Source organism: Quercus suber, unplaced genomic scaffold, assembly GCF_002906115.3.
Source record: "Quercus suber isolate HL8 unplaced genomic scaffold, Cork oak 2.0 scaffold_501, whole genome shotgun sequence".
Classification (NCBI taxonomy): Eukaryota; Viridiplantae; Streptophyta; class Magnoliopsida; order Fagales; family Fagaceae; genus Quercus; species Quercus suber.
In genome coordinates this window covers 109,109-133,137 of record NW_027069950.1, presented here as the reverse complement: position 1 = coordinate 133,137, position 24,029 = coordinate 109,109, and the positions used below count along the sequence as shown (strand labels likewise).

Below are 24,029 nucleotides of genomic sequence, written 5' to 3'. Positions count from 1 at the left end.
AGAAAAAAGAAAAAAGAAAAAGATTGGACCAACCATACAGCCTGTGCATGGTGAAAAGTGAGTCTAAACTAGGAATTTCACCCAAGTAAAGGAAACCCAATAATTCATCTCATCTCTTATCACTCTCTCTCTCTTTATTATTATTATTTTTTTGGCTAAGTGTTAATCTCATGAATCATTCAATAAGGTTGCCACTATTACGGCAAGTCGGCGACAAAATCAATTTCAAAGTTTCCAATCAAAGAAAAAAGAAAGAAAAACTTATATAAGCTTTGAATTGTCAGATATCAAAGACACTTCTGTCACTTTCAAAATGCTCCCTACTCTCTATTATAATCAAACAAACAAATCATACCCACACACCAGTGACCACCTTCAATCTCTTAAACCATGCCTGGGCTAACCAGCCATTTTTCCACCACCAGCATTTTTACTATTACTATTCTTCTAGCCTAAAAAGTCAACTAAAAACCCAAAACTCCATAGCCCTATATATATAGCCATTGGTTAAACCAGAAGAGCTTAACACAACTCACAGTCACGTTTCATTAATTAGCTCCGGTGAGTCTGAAAGTGACACAGTTATTGAATTTGGCAGTGGCAGAGAGCCCTGGCAGCTGGGGTACGACCTTTTGCCATTAAGGTCTTGTACACACTCTCTCTCCTTAACTCCAAAGCCTACTCCTTATACACGTTTTAGTCTTTAAATGTATTGCAAACTAAGATTATATAGCGAAAAGTTTTGAAAAGTTTGTAACTTAGTATATAGATATTTTAGTTAAGAATTCAGTTGGGTTGTTTAGAACAACATAGAATGCAGAATCAAAGCTCGTGATTTGGAGGTTGGAATTTCGCAGAGTACATTAAATACAGGCATTATCTGGTGTACTATTTTTGTGTACATGTGAAATTATTACACACAAAAATGAATCTTCTTACACCACCACCTCGATGAACATGAACTAGTTCAGTTCTTCTTCTTGTACTTTCTTCTTCTCCGCATTATCAAACTAAGCCATGGAAGAAGAATCTCAACGAGCTCTGCTTATTAAGCTAGCAATATTCACGTTCGTGTTGTTCCAATGCGTTGTAGCTCAACAACAAGAGCACCTCAACTCAAGCTTTGAACGCTCGGCTTTGCTTGCGCTTCGGTCATCTTTGTGGCTCAGAGCCAAGGACTGGCCCATCAAGCTCGACCCGTGTAGAAACTGGACCGGGGTTCGGTGCAATAACAGTCGGGTCACTGAAATCAACGTGTCCGGGTTGAGACGAAGCCGTTTTGGGATTCAAAATCAACAGTTCGCTGTGGACTCTTTGGCCAATTTGACAAGCTTGGTGTCTTTCAACGCTTCTGGGTTTTCGCTTCCGGGGCCTATTCCTGACTGGTTCGGCCAAAGACTTAATGCACTCCAAGTGCTCGATCTAAGGTCTAGCTCAGTTACTGGGTCGATCCCTCCGTCGCTCGGTGGATTGAGTACACTGAGGTATTTGAATCTGTCAGGTAATAACCTTACTGGTAGTATATCTTCTTCATTGGGAAATTTATCTGAGCTGTTAATTCTTGATCTTTCACGGAATTCACTTACTGGGTCATTGCCTTCTGGTTTTGAGTCTCTTGCTAAACTCACAAGGCTTGACCTTTCTTCAAATTACTTATCTGGGTCAATTCCAGATGGGCTTGGTAATCTTTCAAGTCTTGAATACTTGAGTCTTTCTGATAATAGTTTCACTTCGATACCGGGTGAATTGGGTAGTTTGTCTAGATTAGTAGAGCTTGATCTTAGCAAGAATGCTTTGTCCGGGTCATTGCCTGTGGAGTTGAAAAGTTTGAGGAGTTTGAGGAGGATGGATGTTGGGGTCAATGTTTTGGAGGGTCCATTTCCGGATAGTATATTTATGAGTCTTGGTTTAAATAAAAACGCTACTTTTGCGGTGTTCAATCTCTCAAACAATCGGTTTTATGGTGTTTTGAATTTATCATATGCTGGGAAGTTTAGGTCAGTTGATTTTTCCGGTAACTATTTTCAAGGCAAGGTAGTTGATGCTGGTCAAAGCAATGCTACTCTTGATAGAAATTGTTTACAGTTGGTGCAAAATCAGAGGAGTGCGGATGATTGTAGACAGTTCTATACCGACAGAGGCTTACTTTTTGATAATTTTGGAGACCCAGAACAGAATCAGGTAGCAGAACATAATTCAAAGACCAAGAAACGATGGATATATATAGTAGGGGGCCTAGTTGGTGGGATTGGCTTCATTGCACTTTTAGTGTTGGTCATGGTACTACTCCTGAGAATGTGTGATAAGGGCACTGCAACTCAAAGGACTGCAAATGTAGGGTCTGTTCCAGAAGGAGACAACGCTTCTCTACCCAAGGATCCTGCCAATTTGACAGGTATTGGAGAAATATTTACCTATGAACAGATGCTCCACTTCACTGGTGATTTTAGTGAAGCAAATCTTATCAAACATGGCCACTCTGGAGACCTTTTCCGGGGGCTTATGGAAGGTGGGATCCCTGTAGTCATCAAAAGGGTAGATTTGCATTCCTTCAAGAAAGAATCATACATGATGGAGCTGGAGTTTTTCAGCAAGGTTTCACATACCCGGTTGGTTCCACTATTGGGGCACTGCTTGGAGCATGAGAGTGAGAAGCTTTTGGTGTACAAAAGTATGCCAAATGGAGACCTGGCTAATTCCTTACACAGCTTTATCTCTGAGGATGGCAGTTCACAGTCTCTGGACTGGATCACAAGATTGAAAATTGCGATAGGAGCTGCTGAGGGCCTATCCTACCTACATCACGAGTGTAACCCTCCCCTTGTTCACAGGTATCATTGATCTCTCTTCATTCATATAAGTGAAACCTTTCTAATTTCTTGACTTTCTTACTTTTGATATCATCCATCATATGTGGTGATTTAGAAATCTCGTATTATGAATCTGACTGTTGGCAACTTAGATTACAATTATTTGTTCTGTCAAGAAAATTAGCTTGTCCCCATATTAGCTTTTCTCTGATTTAATTTCATAATTAACCTGCTTGTCTGCTAGTGAAGTAGGTGCTTAACTGGCTATTCAATTATGTCCTAGGGAAAGACCCTTATGGGTGGTGCTTTTGGGCCATTTAGGATTGGTTGATTTACTGTGATATCATTTTCTCCAAAAAATAATAAACATTAAACATTCTAGGTTGAGTATGTACTTAGGATTCTTGACATCTGTGTACTGGTCCCAACCTTTCTGGAGCTTTTGCATTAAATTTAACTCAGTTTTGGCTGCAACTTTGAACCCAATTTATTCAAATGAAGAAAGAAAAATAAGAATGCACAATTCTTTATTTTAAATTTTTTCTCCATAAACTCTGACCATATACTTTTGGGGACATAAAAGCTTTGTGATTTTCTATAATGAGGATCATACTCTAGGTATTGGATGTGATTTCTTGATTGTTCGAGATTCATTTTATGTGGGATTTTCACCCTATGCATCTAGGACATACATACCCTGTTAGGACGTGCTACTGCAAACTCACCTTTGGTATAAGATCCTGGAGAGTAAATAAACTCAAAGATAACTGTTTCTTTTTTTTCTTTCGTCTTTTGTCTTTTTAATTTTTAACACAAAACCTGAGTGTGCATGCTGATAGCCAAAAACCTGACTGAATATCGTCTTCCTTTTTGGGGAGATTATCATATCAAATCATCATACAGAGAAAGTTTGAATCTTTTGAGCTCTTTTCTGCAAGTTTAGTAGGACATTATCATCTGAATGATGAACAAAATTTGATAATTTGTATCATAGGTTGATGTTTTCTTTTCTTTATGTAAGAGCTGCTTATATAGTCACAAAGGATGGCTTCAAATTGGACCTTTAGTTACTTTTAATGGAAAGAATTAGCAGTATACACTGGTGAAAAGAGATGTGCTCCAGTAGCAAGCTAACAAGATTATATAGAAATGCTTCTTAAATGCTTTCATTTTGGTCATTTTCAGTTATTATTATTATTATTTGCTCAAATCAGTCAATCTCAATTAGCAAAATTATATACTGTACTTTTCACATATTTTCATTTGAGTCAATTCCAACCACAATTTGATTTTTAGTCAGAAATTAATTGCTTTGGAAACATTATCTCTTATCTTTTCTAGCTTTATTTAGAACTATTATGCCCAGTGGTGCAAATATTAAATGAAATAATATTTTTGGTGGTTGAAGAGATATTCAAGCAAGCAGTATCCTCCTTGATGATAAATTTGAAGTGCGGCTTGGAAGTTTGAGCGAAGTTCATTCTCATGGGGATTCACACCAGAATGTGCTCACAAGGTTCTTGCGGAAGCCACAGTAAGTAATTTATCAATTATATATTTTCTTTGCATTTTCAAGTTGTGCATGCCACATGGTGCAAACCACCCCCCCCCCCAAAAAAAAAGGGATTGTTCTTTTGCTTCAACATTTGTTGAGCTTAACCTAGAATAGATGCTCTGGAAGACCATCATTAGCAGCAACAACCTGGCATGTCTTAGTCTTGATTGATCTCCAGAAATTATTGTCTTAAAAAACTCAAGAAGAAAATAAATCAGAATATATTAGATATATTTATTACATATTGGGGCCATGAAATGGGTCAACTTAGCAGTTTACTACTAGTAGTACAATAGATAACTCATGAGATGTGGGACTGAATCTGTTCATCTCTCACTTTGTTGCAGGTAGTTTATTAGATGCATGAATAGTAACTTTAAATGGATGTAAATACTATATATATATATATATGTATGTATGGTTTTGATTATTTGCCCCCATGAAATCAATTACTTAAAAGGAATGTTTAGTCCAATATAATTATGATTTAGTTTGGACTAAAATTAAATCTGTCTTTTGTGCACATTGCCATTTTTATTACTTTAATTTGTTTCCATGTTTAGATATGTTTATTGTGTTCTGTCCAAAGGTGTAACACTTTTTTCTCTTGTGTCATGTGCAGAATCTCTGAACAAGGCCCTTCTGGTGTGTATATTCTCCTACATTTTTTGGATATTCTTTATTTATTTTATCTATTTGTCAACATACTAAAACATAATTTAAATATGCTTCCTCTTTGGTCAATCATCCTTTATAAACCCTACCTAGCCATTCCTCTAGGAATAGACTGTAAACTTGTCTCTATTAAGTCATGGCCCAATAGTCTAGACCTCCAGGAGAATAATCTGAAGCTTAAGCAATAAGCGTACTACTATCCTCACAGAGAATATATATTTCTTCCCCTTCGTCTTGAAAATTTAGGGTGGTTCACACTTTTCTGAAGCAAGTCTATTATTCAAAGAAAGTATTTCAGCTTAGAAGAGTGGTGAGGAGAGTGGGCCATGTAGACTTTTAATGTATCTGGCATTTCAGTGTTTCTTTCTCTTTCAACTGCATAAAGATTGGAGAAGAAAACTAAACAGTTTTTTGTTTAATTTCTTTGGTGATGGACAGGCTCATCATCAGCAACTTGTGCATATGATGCATACTGTTTTGGGAAAGTCTTGCTTGAGCTTGTAACGGGTAAGGTTGGCATCAGCAAATTTGATGATGCTACTACAAGAGAGTGGTTGGAACTGACGCTGCCCTACATCAGCATACATGACAAGGAACTGGTAACTAAAATTGTTGACCCATCTCTGATAATAGATGAAGATCTATTGGAAGAAGTATGGGCTGTAGCAATTGTGGCCAGGTCATGCCTTAACAGCAAGCCTTCCAGACGCCCTGCAATGAAACATATCCTTAAAGCATTGGAAAACCCTTTAAAAGTGGTTAGGGAGGAGAGTTCCAGTTCTGCAAAGTTGCGAACAACATCGTCTAATAGATCTTGGAGTGCTGCGATCTTTGGTAGTTGGCGGCACAGCTCATCAGAGAGTGCCACCATTCCAAGCCAGACTAGCACCGGTGGTCTAAAACAGCCAGGGAGGGAAAACTCCCATGGCAGTGGCGGACAGGAATACTCATCTTCAAATAAAAGGTTATCAAGTGAAATTTTCCCTGAACCAATTGAAATGCAAGACTTGGAGAGGCAAGATGAGCATTAAGCCGAAAAGGTGTTTGTTGCTCTTTATTGATGATATTGCAGGCTGCCCCAATTTCCTGCCTGCTCAACAGCATTCTTAGGCTACAACCTTTTCCAATAGCCTTTCATCTGGGTCCAAAAGCCATTTGATGAAGATAATGTGGTATGTTTACCTTGACCTATCTGATGGGGCAAATATTGTTGAGGCCAATGAAAATGGCTAATGAAGTGTGTCCTGTATATTGAACCAGACTCTTATAGGTTTTGAAAGCTTGTTTATTGTCTACACAAGCTGCAATTTTTTCTATGTAATGGTGCTTTCTCATTGATGCCATACGTAGAATATTAGATTGTAATGGGTTAGAATTTCTTGCGGTATTGTTGTATTTTACATACCTAAAAGAAAATTACCTAACCGTAAAAAATGCATTGTTGTATTTCCGAGCTGCTCAGGTATCAAGAGCAATTTGATATGTACCTTTGTAACTTATGAACATTCTTCTGTTGTTAAAAATTGGAATATGGTGGCCACGACTTCCAGCATGGATAGCTATTTGAATGTTGGTACAAGTGTACAACACATTCCAGCATATTCCAATTTTGAGTTCAGCATAAAAAAATAAGAAGATAATTTTGAGTTCAGGCGACTCTGAGCATGGCGGATTGACGATGCGTGGTGGTGTTGGTGGTCTCTGGATTGGGGCTGTAGCTCAAAAGCTTCCGGTGGGAAAAGTTTAGGGATTGAAAAGGTGCTTGAATCATTTGTTATTGTTTTGATCCAGATAAATTAAAATTAATATGTTACTGTATATGAGATAGAGATAATGAAAAAAAAAAAAAAAAAAAAAAAAAAAAAAAAAAAAATCTTAGAGATTTTCTTTAACTACCAACAGTCTTGTAATTCAGTGGCATTTTATGCTCTTATTTATAAGAAGAATTATGGTTCAAATCCCCCATTCTCCATAATTGTAACTATAGGATTATCATAAAAGAAATTTTCTTTAATCAAATTAGTTGAGTAAAAAATCATTGTTTAAGTTCATTAGTAATAGTATCAACAATAGAAGTTAACATAAAGACCAAAAATGCTCACTTGTTAAACTTCAAAGACCAATAATCTATTTTTGGTTTTTTTTTTTTAAGGCCCATGAGCCCCAAACCAAGACACACACACACATGCAACAGGTGGGGTTTGAGATGATTTTATATATATATATATATATATATAAAATTCAAATCCAAACCTTTTTACTATTTTATGTACTCTATAAATTTAAGAAATTTTATTCTAAATCCATCCCATTTATTTTTAATAAACCCAAACTTATACCAAATACAACCATTATCTTATTATTATGAATTGGATGGATCATATCAAATTGAGTTAACCTAAAATTGATAATTTTAAAAAAAATTATTTAAAAAATTTAAAGCATTTTACACTAATTTTTTTTAGAATCAATTTAAATCATATTTAAAAAGAGAAAAAAAAATTGCACACTTACTTATATTATAGAAAACATATTTTTTATGTGTAAATAAATTAACACATTAAAGATGTGGGGCCAAAGAATTTGACAGCCTTGGCCCATTTTATACTGAGCCCAAGGCCCACGTCGAGGAAGGAGGAATGTCTGAGGACGAACGAAGAAGTCCCAAACTGCCGAGGAACATCGTCGAAGACAATCCTGTCCTCGGTCAACCAAGATCATGGAAGGGAAAAGCGGCACGTTATCAAAGGCAGCCTCCCAGAGCATTCCAAAAAGAAGGACAAGTACAATGGGCTAGCCATGGGAGCATGGTGGAGGAGCAGTTTAAGGAGAAACTGTCACCTTCGCATTAAATGCTCACAACTAACGTTCTGGCCGCATTGATGAGGAAATGACTCCTAAACAGTGTTGCCTCGGTTACTGCAACTCACAGAATGTTAGAGAGGACGCCTGATGGGACATGCACTCAAGTATAGGCTAGGATGATCAACGGGTGGAAGGTCAAGATCGTTTAAAGAGGACTATATAATAGGAGAAACTCACCGTAGAAAGGGGGGTTTTTTTGGGAAAAAGGGAGAAAAAGCATCATGGCGATTCAAGAACTCTTGCAACCATTGTCACTCAATATATACAAAAGTAGAGCTCCTCGGATTGTGCCGAGGACAAGTTTTCTTTGATAAACTTAGTTCATTTTTGTTTGATTAACATAAAAACCCATTTTAACTGTTATTTATGCACTAAAATCTAGCTCTTTGACTCACTTTCTACAAATTTATTGTACTGAGTTCACTAGACCAAGATTCCATTCATTTTTGGGCTTAGTCCGAAAATTGAGACCCTATAAAAGATATTTTAGTTATTTAAATCAATAAAGGGGCATAAAGTGAGAGAAAAAAAAAAGGGGGTAAAAACAAGAGTCTCAAACCTTTATTATATTATCTAATTCGGGTGGGCCAGAAAGCTCGCTGAACCCGACCCATTTCCATCGCCCTAAACGGCTTAACCTAAAACCCTTTGTCTCTATCGTTCTCAATAGCCTATGCTCTCTGTTTCCACAAAACGCAAAACCCTAAAGCAGCTCTCTCTTCAGGTTCGATCTCCGAGTAATTTCTATGGCCCATTCTCTTTTCTCACTTTAACTATACCTGTTCCATTAAGATTGCTCTTGTTTCATTTATATATATTTTTTGTTTTCTTGCTTTAGCTCTTGTCTGCAGCTTTAGCTTGCTACTGGTGTTGTATGAAGATTGTGTGTAATATTGTCTCATTTTGTGAAACTTGGTAGTTTTTTTTTTTTGTGTGTGTACTTGATGAAATTATTTTGATTATTATGGCTTGTATTTAATTTAATTTTGATATGAGTGTTTGGGTCTGTGATTATGCTGTTGTTTTTTCGGGTTAGGTTCTCAATGTCACCTTATGTTGTTGGAAACTATTCAGGATTTTCTTAGTTCTTTGTTATTTAGTCTGATTAGTTGGTAAACTATTGGAACATGAAAAAAAAGGTGTTTATTAGAAAATGGCTTGCTGTTTTAATGGTTGAATGGATGCTGCATTCTAAACACGCCCGCCTGGGATCGTTAGTAAAATTAGTTAACTATCAACTATCAACTATCTGNCACCCCCCCCCCCCCCAAAAAAAAAAAAAAAAGGTTAACAAAAATAAAAACAAGAGAAAATGAAAGCCCTATGATTACTATAATTGTAGCCTCAAAATTTTTGGCTTGCCTTACAATTACTATAAAAAGGGAGTACACATTTATATAAAAAATTCAACACTACTCTTATGAATTTATTTAGCTCATGTGATGGTTCTGATATTTTCCCCCTTCTTTTTTCTCCCCCAAATAAGTAATGATGCAAAAATTTATTTTCTCCTGTTAACAAGTATTTGCCTCTGTAATATGTGTTAGGTTTATTGAATGGGGATATTTGATAAAGAACCGGTTATGTTTGAGGAGGATGGAGAGGAAGATCGCGATGAGGAAGCATCAGAATCTGAATCAGGGTCGGAAGAAGATGAAGATGTGAAATTGACTGAACCTTCAAAGAACTCGATATACAATAGGGATGGTCTCCTTGATAAACTTGGAGATATTTGCTGGCCTGAAAATGCGGGGTGGATACACAGGCTCTCCATCGATGTTAACCAAGAGCAAGAGGTGGATGTGAATGATGACCTGACACGAGAGGCTGCCTTCGTTATGCAAGCATTGGAGGGAACTAAGGAAGCCTTTGAGAAGCTTAAGTCAATGAAGATCAATTGTTTCAGGCCCCCTGACTATTATGCTGAGATGGTGAAGACAGATTCCCACATGGAGAAAGTGAAAGGTAAGCTTTTGTCAGAGAAGAGGAAGATTGAGGAGGCTGAGGAGAGAAGGAAGGCTAGAGAGTCCAAGAAACTATCTAAAGAGATTCAGGCCCAGAAGCAGAAAGAGAGAGCTAAGCAGAAAAAGGAAGAGATAGAGTCTGTCAAGAAGTGGAGGAAGCAGAGGCAGCAGAGTGGGTTTGCCGTGGGTGAAAAAGATGCTGATATGAATTTGCCCTTTGAAGACGGGAAAACTTTTGAGAGGTCAAATAAGAAAAGACCAGGTGTTGCTCCAGGAGATCGTTCCGGAGGGAAGGCAAAACGAGGAGTTGGAAACCCAAATAAACAGAAGAAAAGGGAATTCAGAAATTCGAAGTTTGGGTCTGGTGGGAGGAAAGGTCTGAAGAAGCAGAATACAGCAGAGACCACAGATGATATAAGAAGCTTCAATGGAGGCAAGGTTACTGGAAATAAGAAAAGGAAAAGGTAATAGACAACTTTGATTTTTATTGTAGGTTTGCTCTAAGATTTCAGTTTTTCTGGGAGGGGCTTGTTGTAGCCTACAGAGCTCTATTGCTGATTCTAATATATATGTAAACTTCAATTTTGGGACCCTTTGGTCTTTGTCTTAATGGTATTTCTCTTCAAGTAGCAGTTTGCTTTCTGGTGTTCAAGCTCAGTGTTAACATTGTGGGCATATGTATACCTTATTTTCGAGTCTCACACAAGCCCTGGCTAGTGATATAACACATATCTAGTTCCTTTTTATTTTGTGAAGCCTGATAATCTTATTATTTGTTTAGCTTTCTTTATGGAGAAACCAAGATTGTGGATGCATGGCGATTGTCTTGTAGTACTATATTTAACCGTCAAATCTCGGTTGACAATTTGTCACATTTCAAGTCAATAGTCCAATTAGATGCTGGCTTTGTATGCAGGAACATGGATGTTAAACTAACCTTATGAATCAAGCTTGACAGCTACTTTTTTCTTTAGAGCATCCACATTAGTTCTTCTAAATTTTTTGTCTATTTTACATGAAAAACCCTACTCTTTCTATTTTACACTGCCACTTTTACAAAACACCTACATCAGTTTATGTATTTTACAAGATATTTCAATAAAATATTCATTCTTCTCAATTTTTTTTGTTATTTCTCCCAACTACATACGCGTGCGCTCCCTCTCTCTCTTTTCATTTTTTCTTAACAGATCACGTCTCTCTCTCTCTCTCTCTCATTCTTTCTCAAAAACTACCAAACCAGATTAGTTCTTCACCGGGTCCTTACTTCACCGGCCGATCCAAAACCTTTCTTCACCGGTCGGTCCACGAACCAAGCTCCGGCGACCCAGAACCAAGCTCATGCGACCCAGATCGTGTCTTCACTGGCTGATTCACGAACCAAGCTTCGGCGACCTAGAACCAAGCCCCGGCGACCTAGATTGTGTCTTTACCGGCCGATCCACGAACCAAGCTCTGACGACCCATAACCAAGCCCCGGCGACCCAGATCGTGTCTTCACTAGCCGATCCACGAACCAAGCTCTGGCGACCCAAAACCAAGCCTCGGCGACCCAGATCGTGTCTTCATCGGTCGATCCACGAACCAAGCTCCACAAGCATCGATTTATCTCTCTGTTGGTTTGTTTGTGTGTAGGTGTGTTTCTATGTTGATTTGTCTGTGTGGATGTGTTTGTGTATGGGTGTGTTTGTGTGCATCTGAGGAAAAGAAGATGAGGAGCTGAGGTCGTTGTGCACGGAGAAAAGAGAGAAAAATTGGTGTGAACGGAAATTAGTAAAATAATATATACACGAGCTACAGTGCCTGTGTAAGTATACATAAGTACTGTATCTCGTTGATAATTTTAGAAGATTTTGCAAGATTTTAAACGGACTGATGTGGGCTGTTTTTGAACAAAAATGTGTAAATTTGAGTATTTTTTCTATTATACACACTTATACAAGGACTGATGTGAATGCTCTTAATATATTATTTTCTAATTTGTTTAGCTGGATGTGCTTTTTGGCTTCATCAATTCTGTTGTATTTGAAAATACTATGCTCCATCACTTATCAACAAGAGACTTCATTTTTTTTTTTTTTTGAATTAAGAGTCAACTTATTGGTTGGGCAATCATTGCTGAATGTCAGTGCCGGCTGAACAGTGGAGCAAGAGAGGCCGTCGCCTAAGGCCCCAAGTAAAAAAAAGGCCCCCAAATTTTAACCAATAAGGTTATTTATAATCAATAAATAAAATAATATTTTTTTTACTAGATGAAAAACAAATAAAAAATAGAGAGAAATGCAATGTCCACAATATTTTTTACAACACTTTTACAATTATGTTAAGTAGCAGGTTGTTACAACCTGTTATTGATGGCAAAAAATAATAATAGTGATATTTTCAAAGAGAAAAAAAAAAAAAAAAGCAACTTAAAACATAGGATTTATTGTAAAAAAATATTGTTAATGTTATACTTCTAAAAAAAATAAGAACAATAATAATAAGAGTTTAGTTAGCAAACTTTTATTAGTTCTCGTCTAAGTCCACCACTAACACCACTCTTTTACTTACTATTATCAATCTACCATATCAACAAGTATGAAAAATTTTGTCAAATTTTTTCTGTTTATAAAATTTCTAAAAAAGAAAAAATTCTAGATAGTTTATGTTAATTAGTAATAATTTTGCATCTAAAACAAGATAATCAATTTTCGCTTTAGGCCCCAAATACATCAAGCCGCCCCTGCTGAATGTGCATCAATTGTCATTTGGTTGTTGTGCAGAGCGAGGTTAAAGATATTACTCCAAGCACTGCTCGACCAGCAACTAATTTGTGTACAATTATATGCTAAACCATTGTCAATGTCAGCATTCTTGCTATGTCAATGACATTATAACATGGGGAACTAGACTTGTGTTGGTTGAGTTTTCAATAGGGTGCAGTTATATAATTTATCAGGCGAAAAAAAAATAATTCTCCATATTAGAAAGATTATAAGTACTGAAAGTCAACCGGAGTTGCGTTAGGAATATATAATCTGGTTTCAATTATCTTTGCTATTATAGTGGATGAAACCAGCCCGAATTTGAGGCATTTATTTATATATTTATTGATACAAATTGAGGCTTTTATATTCTTTTATATTATAGTAAGAAAGTCCAATACCTTGTATTTAACTGAATTTCCTACCCTATTTCTTCCAAGTGCCGACCAGATTGATAAGATTTTAAAACGGCAAAACTTATTTTCTGCAGCTCTATGATTTACACGTGTTGATTGATTTCAGGAATCTAGAATTTTATATTGGTAATTACCGATTACCAACGACCCTGTTTGGAATGAATGAAAAAAAGTCGTTCTAAACTTTCTAAGTATTTTATATATTAAACGTGTGTGGGTTCTTGCTTTGGTCAGTCTCTAGGCCCAAGTGGTTACGAGAATCCTGGGCCTCCAAAAAGTTTTATGTTTGTTGTTTGGTGGACTGAGTTTGGTTCATTGTAGCTATATTGGGTTGATTACGAACAAATTTATGTACAAAACATGGGTCTTACAACACATATACACTCATACATGCAAACATATACATATTGTAAAATAAATGGCTGAGGAACAGTAAAGAAAAAAGAAAAAAAGAGAAGCAAGGGCGTTAGGGATTCTCAAAAAATAAAGTGATATGTCATTATATTGAGTTTTTTAGTACATTGGATTCTATTTCTCACTGGAAAATGTCACAAGGTTCAAATAAGTTCAAAAGTCACAGACTTAGATAATTCTTTGTAAGCTTCCAACGGCCCTGTTTGGAATGAATGAAAAAAAGTCGTTCTAAACTTTCTAAGTATTTTACATATTAAACGTGTGTGGGTTCTTGTTTTGGTCAGTATCAAGGCCCAAGTGGTTACGAGAATCCTGGGCCTTCAAAGAGTTTTATATTTGTTGTTTGGTGGACTGGGTTTGGTTCATCGTAGCTATATTGGATTGATTACGAACCAATTTATGCGCAAAACTTGGGTCCTACAACACATATACACTCGTACATGCAAACATATACATATTGTAAAATAAATGACTAAGGAACAGTAAAGAAAAAAAAAAAAAAAGCAAGTAAGGGCGTTAGGGATTCTTAAAAAATAAAGTGATATGTCATTATATTGAGTTTTTTAGTACATTGGATTCTATTTCTCATTGGGAAATGTCATGAGGTTCAAATAAGTTCAAAAGTCACAGACTTAGATAACTCTTTGTAAGCTTCCAAGACTTGTGAGGTTTGAATTCCCTTGAATCTAAGTGTACCCTCAAGCACTTATCACAGGATCCCTCACAATATCTTCCTCTTTTCTCTATTTTTCTGAAGTTTAATGACTCTCTCTAATGCTCATTTTGCTCTCATTAATTGTTGCTAAATGAATTTTACTGATGACTTGATCTTCCTTTTATAGTACATTCCTAGGGTTTTTGGTGTGCCATTGATTCCCTCCATTTACTGCCCGAGGTACCAGAACCAATGTTGTGTCAACAACATTGGTGGCTGGTCATTTCTTAATTTTCTCATTATATTCTTCTTTTGAGGTTTCACTCCAAAAATTTCCAGCTGACCTTCCCCTTTTGGGAGGTCCTAATGAGGCTGACTTTTATTTCTCTTTTCAAGGCTTTTAGAGAGACTTTTCAAAGCCCCTTTTTTGGCTGCCCCACCCTTTGTCATTTTTCTTCAAATAGGTAGATTCCTACTTGTCAAGCTGAAACATCTCAGCCACCTTCCTTCATAGTTCACCTTTCTGCTTTTCCCAAGGTATCGGGCTTCCCTTCATCAGGCGTTGGTTCCTAAGTCATCATCTGTTTCCAAACATTTTCTTTTGAGTTGTAGGTGGTTGATGGGACATGTCTTTCTTCGTCCTTTGTGTCCATAAGCATGCTTCACTAAGCTGTCCAACTCCCAGCTAATTCTTTCTTGCACTTCTCGAGGATCCCTTCCTTGGTTTAGGCAGCTCTAAGATATCTTGGTCCAGTCTCTTTCTGGGCTCCTTGGGAGTTCTTCTCACAAAGGCTGGGCCAAACTTCCTTTTTTTTTTTTTTTTTTTTTCTTCCTTCCCTAAGGCCTAAGGCTTACTCATTCATGAGTTTTGGCTTTTTTTTTTACCGTTTTAAATGGGTCTTGACTCACGGATTGGGCCTTTCTTATCTTTGAGGGTCCATTAGTTTTGGATTTCAACACTTATAATATTTTGGAACTCAACAACGTTTAATAAATCTTATTCACTTTTATGAATTCCATCCTAAACATATGTTGTTTATATTTTAAAAAATACACACCTATTCCCAATCCATACCATTTTATCTTATCATGACTAAGATCATGATAAGACAAACATTTATAAACATTGAGTTAACTTAAAACTAAACATTTATTCTATTGAACTAAAAATAAACATTTGTATGCACTTCCAAATTAAATATTTTTTTTTATGAAAAGATAGAACACTTATAAACTAAATTAAACAACATTATAGTATTATTATCTAAAGTAACTAATTAACTATAACTACTTAATTGTCATAATAATTTATAATATTCAAGCTTGATTACTTAAGTTGTAAACCCAAAGAACATTAGCTTTAGGTTTAATGATCTAGGTCATCTTAGTTATCTTATCAAAAATTTCAATTTGTAAAGTATCTTGTTGTCGAATAAGATTTCTAGGATTCGAACCCCGTCTACGCCAAAATTCAGTTGGTGTCTTGGTCTAATGATAAAGAAAAATTATCATGCAGCAGATACCATAAGTTCAAATTCTATTGTATCTATCAAAAAAATTCTTTTAATTTGTAAGTTGTACATATATTTAATTGGATTCGAACAACCACATCATTCACCCTACAATTATTGACTAAGGAATATTATTATACGATTCTAAAAAAAAAAAAAAAACTATTATTATATGAGTTTTTCTATCACCATAACAAAATGTCACAAACATTTTTATAATGTCTAATGTATCAACTCATTATAAGTTAATATAAAATAAAGTAATGTTTTACCGGGACTCATTACAATTTAAAACAAAGGTATTATAAAAATGTCGACATTTTTTTATATTGCTAAACTTTCACTTATTATATGATTATTATGACAAGAATGAAAACAACTTACCAAACATAATTGAAGGAGACCTTTCTATAGGCCTATAGGGTGAAACATAAAATAATTCAGGATCTTCGTTATTGCTTTACCTTTTCTTTTTTTAAGAAAAAAGGAAAACCAAAATATGCGATTGGGATGGTGATGTCAAACTGATTACTTAGTGGGTGTGAGTGACCAAGAAAGTCCCATGTGAGGTTCTTTGGCAGTACATTGCCTCCTAATTAGTTAATGAAAAAAAGCCCCACAATACATTGGATAAGAAAGTTCCAAATACATTAATATATTAATGATTAAACAGAAGCCTGTAATATTTCATATCTCATTATAATAAATTAGCTTTCAGACTACGCCTCTCAATCTACTCAGTTTATTGATTTTTGAGTCACCTAAGTCATGTACTCAAACCTCTGATACAAAAAGCTTCTTCCCCACACTTCTTCAATAACACACTTTAAATAGGCTTTAACATCTTCCAGTCTCCTAATATTAGTGATCATCTCTCTAATCTCAATTTGTACAATCATGTTTGATTCCATGTTTGATTCCGTCACTCAGGCTGCTTCCAACTCTCTCCTCATCTTCTGTTTCTGCAATTTGATCATTGCCATTCTTCTCGTGGCCTCGAAATCCAGCGCCCAGCTCGGTCAACAAGGTGAAATTCCTCTCTCGGTGATCATAAACACATGCACAAATCATAAACAAGGAACGTACGGTAAGCAGGTCTTTGATGACAACAAAATGTTGACAAATGTTGAAGAAGTGTCATATTTCCATGAAGCACCTGTTGTTGACAAGGAGGAAAGTGGCAACATCCATCATAACAAGGATGAAGAAGAGGATGATGATGATGAGCTGAGGAGAAGAGCAGAAGAATTTATAGAAAAGGTCAACAAAGAATGGAAGGCAGAATCGCTGAGGTCCTCGCGGTTAGTCTAGTGTGGCATGGGTCTGCAATGTAAATTTATATGTTAAATTGGGGAATTAAAGTATGCTGTAACTCTGATGAGCCTGTACTAAGGAAATTTTGATGGTATTGATAAAAGAAATTATCATAGGATTGGTCGTCTATAGCATGAAAATTTTCTTTGGTTTTGTCTGTACTAGTACTTTGTTCCTCGCGGTTAGTCTAGAGTGGCATGGGTCTGCAATGTAAATTTATACGTTAAATTGGGGAATTAAAATATGCTGTAACTCTGATGAGCCTGTACTAAGGAAATTTTGATGGTATTGATAAAAGAAATTATCATAGGATTGGTCGTCTATAGCATGAAAATTTTCTTTGGTTTTGTCTGTACTACTACTTTGTTTATACACTTGGGAGGATAGGTGTGCTATCCTAACATAAAACTTTTGGGCTTCAGTTAATTCTAACAAAGTAGAAAATGTGACTAATGTCCTCCAGTTGGATGGTTATAATTTTCTGATTAGAGTTTGATTCTCCCTTGCATGGAAGAGGGGGTAAAGCAAGATAAAGGGTATAAAGAGCAAATTTGGAAGAGGCATTCATAGGATAGGATTCTCCTTGTTACTGCTCCCACCCAGGTTGCCTCAACAATATGGGAGAGTGCTTGGACTAACTATAAACCCAGAAGCCAGAAGCCCCCGATTCAACTCCTAACTGAGGTATTTCACAACTAACTCGATACCTGCTTAGTGGGTGGGAGTGTGTAGACATCCGATAATGGTTTGCAGCTCAAGGGTGGTCCCATTGGCCCATTTCTTGACGGGGTTCCTCGTCATAGGAAAAAAAGAAAAAGAAAAAAGGATTCTCCCTTTTACTATGGATATAATTCTTTCTTCTCTCTCATATCTTTTTGCATTTTCTGTACCATTTTCCCACCTTTACAAGTGAGGGAGAGTGGGATGCTACTTGCTACCAAAGTTTTATGGGAAGAACTGGATAGTGCTGCTTAGTCATAAAGATTAAAGCTTTTCGCTTACCAATTTTTATTATGGTAAATGGATGATGCTAATTAACATTGCAATTCCCATCACTTGTTGGACCATACGCTGCTCAAGTGCAGGCAAAAATTGCACTCCTGCTTTCTCATCTGAACAGAGAGATCCCAAAAAGCATGTGCTTAATTAGCACAAAGTCTGCCTCATGTTACTCTCAAAGGGACAGGCAGAAGGAAAAAAAAAAAAAGAACCACTAAAGGCTTCTTCAAAAAATGGAGGGAAAGAGTAATGCAAAAATTCAGACCTAAACCTTTCTGCAATACTTTTGCAGTTAAAAACCCACAAGTACTATTATTTATAACCCTCACATTTCTATGAATCAAAGCATGTGGCATTCATGGATATCAGTCATTAGTGGCAAACAAGAAAAACTCAGCCTAAATCATATCAGTAAAGACATAGGACCTTTATGAGGCTGCCTTCAGATCTGGGGAAGCAGTAGTTGCATAGACAGGGTGAAGAACATGTCCATCCTCTGGTATAACATGCACCCACTTGCGACCGCTCAGCTTGTGTCTTTCAAACTTAACACACCCTTCTTTCAGGGCATATAGGGTAGGATCCTTCCCAATTCCAACATAGTCTCCAGTATCAAGACGGGTGCCTCGCTGACGAACTATAATGTTCCCAGGAATCACCCTCTGTACCAAAACATGAATAAATCACTTCATTTTCAATTGGTGATACAGATAATAGTGTTTGGTTTTCATAGTTTACAACTTTTTAAAATTCTGCTTTTTCTAGAAACAATTGTACTTTTACCCAATTTATTTTTTAAGACCAATAGGTGAATGAAAATAAGCTCTCTCAATCGAGCATGTTTAAGCACAGCAAATTCAATACAATGTCAAGAACTCACCTCCCCCACCAAATTTCTTCACCCCAAGATTCTTTGGTTTCGAGTCTCGTCCATTCTTTGTAGACCCGGCTGTCTTTTTGGTAGCCCAACGCTTAGGCATCAAACTTAGTCCTCCAGCAGATCCATCGAAACCACAATAATTTAAACCCCATATAAGATTCACCTATAGCAATATCCAACTACAATAACACCAAATCACTGCTTTTGACAAGAGGGAATCACACATTACCACTGACTATGCCATACAGGGGAACATTCGTAACTAGCTCCTTCACATCCATACTTTTGCAAAATGTCGTTCCAAAATTAAACACGTTCATATTCTTAGATTAAAACTAACCTTTAAAAAAAAAAAAAAAAAAAAAAAAACCCATATGGGTAGATTTCAATCATGAACAAATTCTAATAAAACCCATTCCCTAGTACAAGATCTTAACATACAATATGAAAAACTCATATCATCCTAGTAAAATTTAGGTACAGGTCCTTAGATGCTGTAACTTCAATTCTCCAATTGAATTTAACCACATAGTTGTATTGACCAATGCAGCAAAACCAATGTTATTTTTTTCAAAGATATTTAAGTTTCAACAATATAGTTCATTACTCAATGCAATTACATTATTAAGTAATAACACCAAAAGAATTTTACTTAAGGTTTACCTACATAAAAATTACACATAGATACCAATGAACAATTGTTTTGAACGTGAAAGCAGCTAAAGCAAAGAAACTTCAATCAAAACATTGATGAAAAATTGGAATTCCCACTTTGAATCAAAGAGTGGTGGAAATGGATATCATTGAAGAATTTGTAAGGGTTTTAGGGTTTTAAGAAGAGAGATGTTACGTCCACAACATTTTTACAACAAATCACATGTAATTAATTGTTATTGGTTCAAATTTGAACCTAACACTAAGATTACTTTTTTGCCTCAACAATAACAATCAGTAACAACTTACCACTTAGAATCTGTTGTAAAAATGTTGTGAAAATATTGTGGACATATCATTTTTCTTTTAAAAAATTTGAAAGAAGAAATATGGTAAAACGCCTACTTAGTTATGGATTTAAATTGAAATTACTTGGACCGTCCAATGGGATAAGCTAGTTGTGATTGATTGACTGGTTGCGTGCTATTTCTCTTCCTCCAATTCTCACATTATTGACTTCACGCTATGATCAAATTCGCTTTGGTAAGTTAAGCAACAACACATCACATCACATTCTTTATTGTGCTCAACAACTTGTCGTCTATCCAATATTTCCTTATAAAATTACTTCCCTCCACGCCCTTTTTCTTTTAGCTTCACTCTCTTTGTAATAAACTTGTAAAGGAGCTAAACCGAGTATTAAAAAGCTTAAGATTGTTTAAATTTTGTTCATTTTCTTGTTAAACAAGTTTGACCTTATTCACAAGCTACTTGATTAGTTTATTATTATCTCATATATATATATATATTATATGTATGTATATTACTAAAAGCTGAAGCGTAGAATTTAATGTTGCTACACTCCTGTTGAGCTATATTAGCAGCTATGTCATTACCCTTTTTTTTACTAAATTTTTCCATAATTTTGAAATACTTTTTTTAATTAAAATTTTCTCATAATTTTACAATACTATTAACGAGAAATGATTTCCAACTCTATCTGTACCATAAAGTCCAATATTCCGTCAATGCTGTTAATGTTGTCCATCATAAAGGCCAAACCTAAGCCAAATAGTCTTTAATGCTAACCCCTAGTGTCTACCCTCCTTCTCCTTTTGCTTTTCCTATCTTTCACGCTTTCAAAACTTCAGAATTTCACCTTTTTAACGCCAAACTCTCTCTCTTCCCTTCTTGGTCTCTTGGTCTCCTCATCTAACTACGTCACTTCTTCATACCTGTTCAATTGCCGCTATGCTAAAAAAATCTGAATCCATACTAGGTACGCATTATCTCTTCTTTTGTAATTAACATTTTGCTATTCTTTCAACTAACTGAGCATTAATTCAGCCCTTCTTCAAATTTGTGTCTCTTGATTAGTGGTGATTCTTCCTATTCCCAGTCAAGAGGTTTATCATAATGCTCCATTGTTGCCTATTGAAAATAGAACACCCATTACTTTATTTTTTTTTCTATATATATATATATATATTTCTGCAATTTCTCTTCCTCCATAGATAAAGAGCCTATCATCCTAACCTATGCCAATGTAGAATCCAATCCTTCCCACCAAGAAGCCCCCACGAAATTATCAGATTTGAAGCCATGGATATTTGTTGTGGGGTTCTCAGCAAACAAACAGACCAAAAAAAAAAAAAAAAAAGATAAGAAAAGAAAACAAAATCTCTTAGAATCAAAGACTTTCAACCTCCAAACCAAATCAAAAACCTTCCAAGTTTGAAAACTGTGGACAGTTCTCACAGGTTTAGGTCACAGATTTTTTCGGGGGTACTTGCAGCCATCGTTGAAGCTTCAACCACCATGAGATGTTGTTAAACCATGAGATTGCATTGCTAATCTTCTTATTCTTCTTCTCTCTTGCTCTCGCTCTCGCTACATTTTCACCAATTTTGCAGGTCTTCTTTGCTTGGCTGTCATAGTGAAGGTGTACCAAATGTTTGCAAGCAGTCAACCACTTATTTCTTTCTTAAATTGCCTTGGGCTTGTGTTTGTATTTAATCAATTTTTTAATGGGTGGGCAAACCAATGTCCGCCACTCTTCCAGTTTTTGTAATTTTTTTTTTAATTTCATAAATGATAAATGGTGTTGGGCATAATAAAAAGAATATTGAGTAATCAAATAGGCTAGACATGATTTTTTTTTTTTTAAAGATAATTTAGGTAAAGACTTGAATAAAAATAGTTGAATATTAAACTCCAACAAAAAGTGTAAGTATATTAATTTCATATATATATATATATATATTCTGTAGGGACTCAATTCAGATTGGACCCAGAGTATGAATGGGTTTTCAGCCCAACAAGCCCAAACAATAAATTTTTAGAGCATGGGTACAAGAACTAGTACCGTTTTACAGGAAAGGTTATACTCATCAAGTAACAAGGGATATTTTAGGTTGATTGAATGAGAAAAACTCTCCTCGGCTAGGTTTCAGTCCGCCTCTCTTTTTCTTTTACATGGAATCTCCTTTTTTCTATCATCCGTTTCTATGTTATATACTCCGTTCTATCCTCCATTTCCATCGTACACGTGTAGTTCTTATCTTGGGAGCTCCTTTCTGTCCCATCCAGCACCTACCAGAACTTTTGCTCAGTGGCCATAAAGCTGCTTAGTCACTGTTCAGGTATCACCTCCACATTAATGCGGCCAGAGGGTTAGCTGGAAAGCATTTAATGTGGAGGTGATGGCCTTGGAAGATATTTGCCACCTTCCCCGACTCCTCCTTAGGTTTATATCTGTAATATCTTAAATTGAAGCCTGCCCGTGCAGGTCAATGGGTTTTTAATTAAGGGATAACAGATTACAATCAGAGTGCGTAGGATAACTGTTCGATGATGGAGTTCTTGAAATCTTATCTATAAATGGATTAGAAGCTAAATAAAGTTATTCGGATAAGGGTTAAGGAAGATGGGAAAAAACAAACACAATTTGAAGGAGAGATAAGGGAAAAGGAATGAAAATATTTTGTTCAAGATTCCATTTTATGTTTCACTAATAAAGTAATAATAGCTTGTCACATGTTTTTTTTTTCCTTTAATAAATAAGGTTTAAATTAGGGAAAAAAAATTAAATACGTTAATATAATTTGTGGAGCATATAATAAAATACTTAAGGTGAAACCAATTTGTCTTGTGCATTAGTAAGTGCATTTATCTTTTAATGTGTAACAATGTAAGAAGAGATAAGTTAAAAAGTAAAAAGGTTAAAAAAAAAAAAAAAAAGGTAAAAATTTTTGTAGGGACTCAATTTGGATTGGACCCAGAGTATGAATGGGTTTTCAGCCCAACAAGCCCAAACAATAAATTTTTAGAGTATGGGTACAAAAACTGGTACCGTTTGACAGGAAAGGTTATATTCGTTGAGTAACAAGGGATATTTTAGGCTAATTGTATGAGAAAAACTCTCATCGGCTAGGTTTCAGTAAGCCTCTCTTCTGCATGGAATCTCCGTCTCTCTCTCTTTTCTTTTTCTCCCCCCCTTTCTAATATCATCCGTTTCTATGTTATATACTCTGTTCTATCCTCCATTTCCATCGTACACGTGTAGTTCTTATCTTGAGAGCTCCTTTCTGTCCCATCCAGCACCTACTAGAACTTTTGCTCAGTGGCCATAAAACTGCTTAGTTACTGTTCAGGTATCACCTCCACATTAATGCGGCCAGAGGGTTAGCTGGAAAGCATTTAATGTGGAGGTAATGGCCTTGGAAGATATTTGCTACCTTCCCCGACTCCTCCTTAGGTTTGTACCCAATTTCCAGTCCAGATACAACTTTGCAGAGTCTCCTGAATAAAATGAAAGTTACATTCACCTCGGACTTTGGTGTCCTCGGACGTGCGTTATGCTGCCGTATACAATATCCACCCCTTTCTCCTATATTATCCCTTTAATAATAATAAATTTTTTACGCTATCCTCGGATAACTAAGCATCCTCGGATTGGGCCGTTGGGCCTTGAGCCCACTTCTGAGGATTTCTATATCTTTTTAACTAACAGGCCCCATAATAACCCCTCAAAATCTCGCTTTTTGTCACCTCGGGAAAAAGGGAGATTTTGATATCCAGCCTTCATTTATTTCGTAGGTTTCCCCCGCTTTCAGAATGTCCTTTTGCTTGCCCAAGGCACGCTCCTGACGTTTCGGCGTCAGGAGCACACCATTATTAAATGATGACTGCTCTGTTGTCCTACACGTTTAACGACCTGATGCAAATCTAACGGTGGGGGATCCTTTGCATTTATGGGCGGGATTTTTCCCGCTCCCACTTTCTGTGCCCTTATAAAGTGCCTTTCAAATCAAATCTCTCTTCAGTTACAAATTACACCGTCTCAGCACATATTCATTGAATCTGTCTCTCTCTCATTACTCCACGCTCTCATAAATACTAAGAGCCCGTCCGAGGAGCTTATTTTCCAAACCTGTAAGTTTCCTTAACCCTCCCCAGTTTTCCATCTTCTGCGTCAGTTTTTCTTTACTACTGTTAGAAAATGGGTAGATTTAAGTATCTAGTTGATTCCGAGGAGCAAATAGAATCATTTAGGGCTAAGTATAGGATT

General features: G+C 36.1%; 3 protein-coding genes across 4 annotated transcripts; all 3 read left to right on the top strand.

The window, feature by feature from the left end:
• Positions 1–241: 241 nt before the first annotated feature.
• LOC112029497 (probable LRR receptor-like serine/threonine-protein kinase At2g16250) lies at positions 242–6,696 on the top strand. The gene is made up of 4 exons (XM_024062182.2): positions 242–2,831; positions 4,219–4,344; positions 4,988–5,010; positions 5,479–6,696. Exons 1-4 carry the CDS (start codon positions 1,018–1,020, stop codon positions 6,069–6,071), a joined length of 2,556 nt encoding a protein of 851 aa, XP_023917950.1. The 5' UTR covers positions 242–1,017; the 3' UTR covers positions 6,072–6,696.
• Positions 6,697–8,498: 1,802 nt separating this feature from the next.
• Positions 8,499–10,615, top strand: LOC112029509 (probable rRNA-processing protein EBP2 homolog). Of its 2 annotated transcripts, none has more exons than XM_024062195.2 (2): positions 8,499–8,629; positions 9,453–10,615. In XM_024062195.2, the coding sequence occupies exon 2, from the start codon at positions 9,462–9,464 to the stop codon at positions 10,335–10,337; it is 876 nt and encodes a 291-aa protein (XP_023917963.2). In that variant the 5' UTR covers positions 8,499–8,629; positions 9,453–9,461; the 3' UTR covers positions 10,338–10,615. The 2 variants fall into 2 exon arrangements, with proteins under 2 accessions (XP_023917963.2, XP_023917964.2); XM_024062196.2 differs by having other exon boundaries at positions 8,521–8,642.
• A 5,694-nt stretch (positions 10,616–16,309) lies between these two features.
• Positions 16,310–17,249, top strand: LOC112029495 (uncharacterized). The gene has a single exon (XM_024062180.2). It carries the CDS (start codon positions 16,510–16,512, stop codon positions 16,921–16,923), a length of 414 nt encoding a protein of 137 aa, XP_023917948.1. The 5' UTR covers positions 16,310–16,509; the 3' UTR covers positions 16,924–17,249.
• The last annotated feature ends 6,780 nt before the right edge of the window (positions 17,250–24,029 follow it).

Coding starts and splice junctions, on each gene's coding strand:
- LOC112029497 (XM_024062182.2), top strand. CDS start 1,018: ATGGAAGAAGAATCTCAACGAGCTCTGCTTATTAAGCTAGCAATATTC. Junction 4,345..4,987: donor AGGTTCTTGCGGAAGCCACA/GTAAGTAATTTA, acceptor TGTCATGTGCAG/AATCTCTGAACAAGGCCCTT. Junction 5,011..5,478: donor CTCTGAACAAGGCCCTTCTG/GTGTGTATATTC, acceptor GGTGATGGACAG/GCTCATCATCAGCAACTTGT.
- LOC112029509 (XM_024062195.2), top strand. CDS start 9,462: ATGGGGATATTTGATAAAGAACCGGTTATGTTTGAGGAGGATGGAGAG.
- LOC112029495 (XM_024062180.2), top strand. CDS start 16,510: ATGTTTGATTCCATGTTTGATTCCGTCACTCAGGCTGCTTCCAACTCT.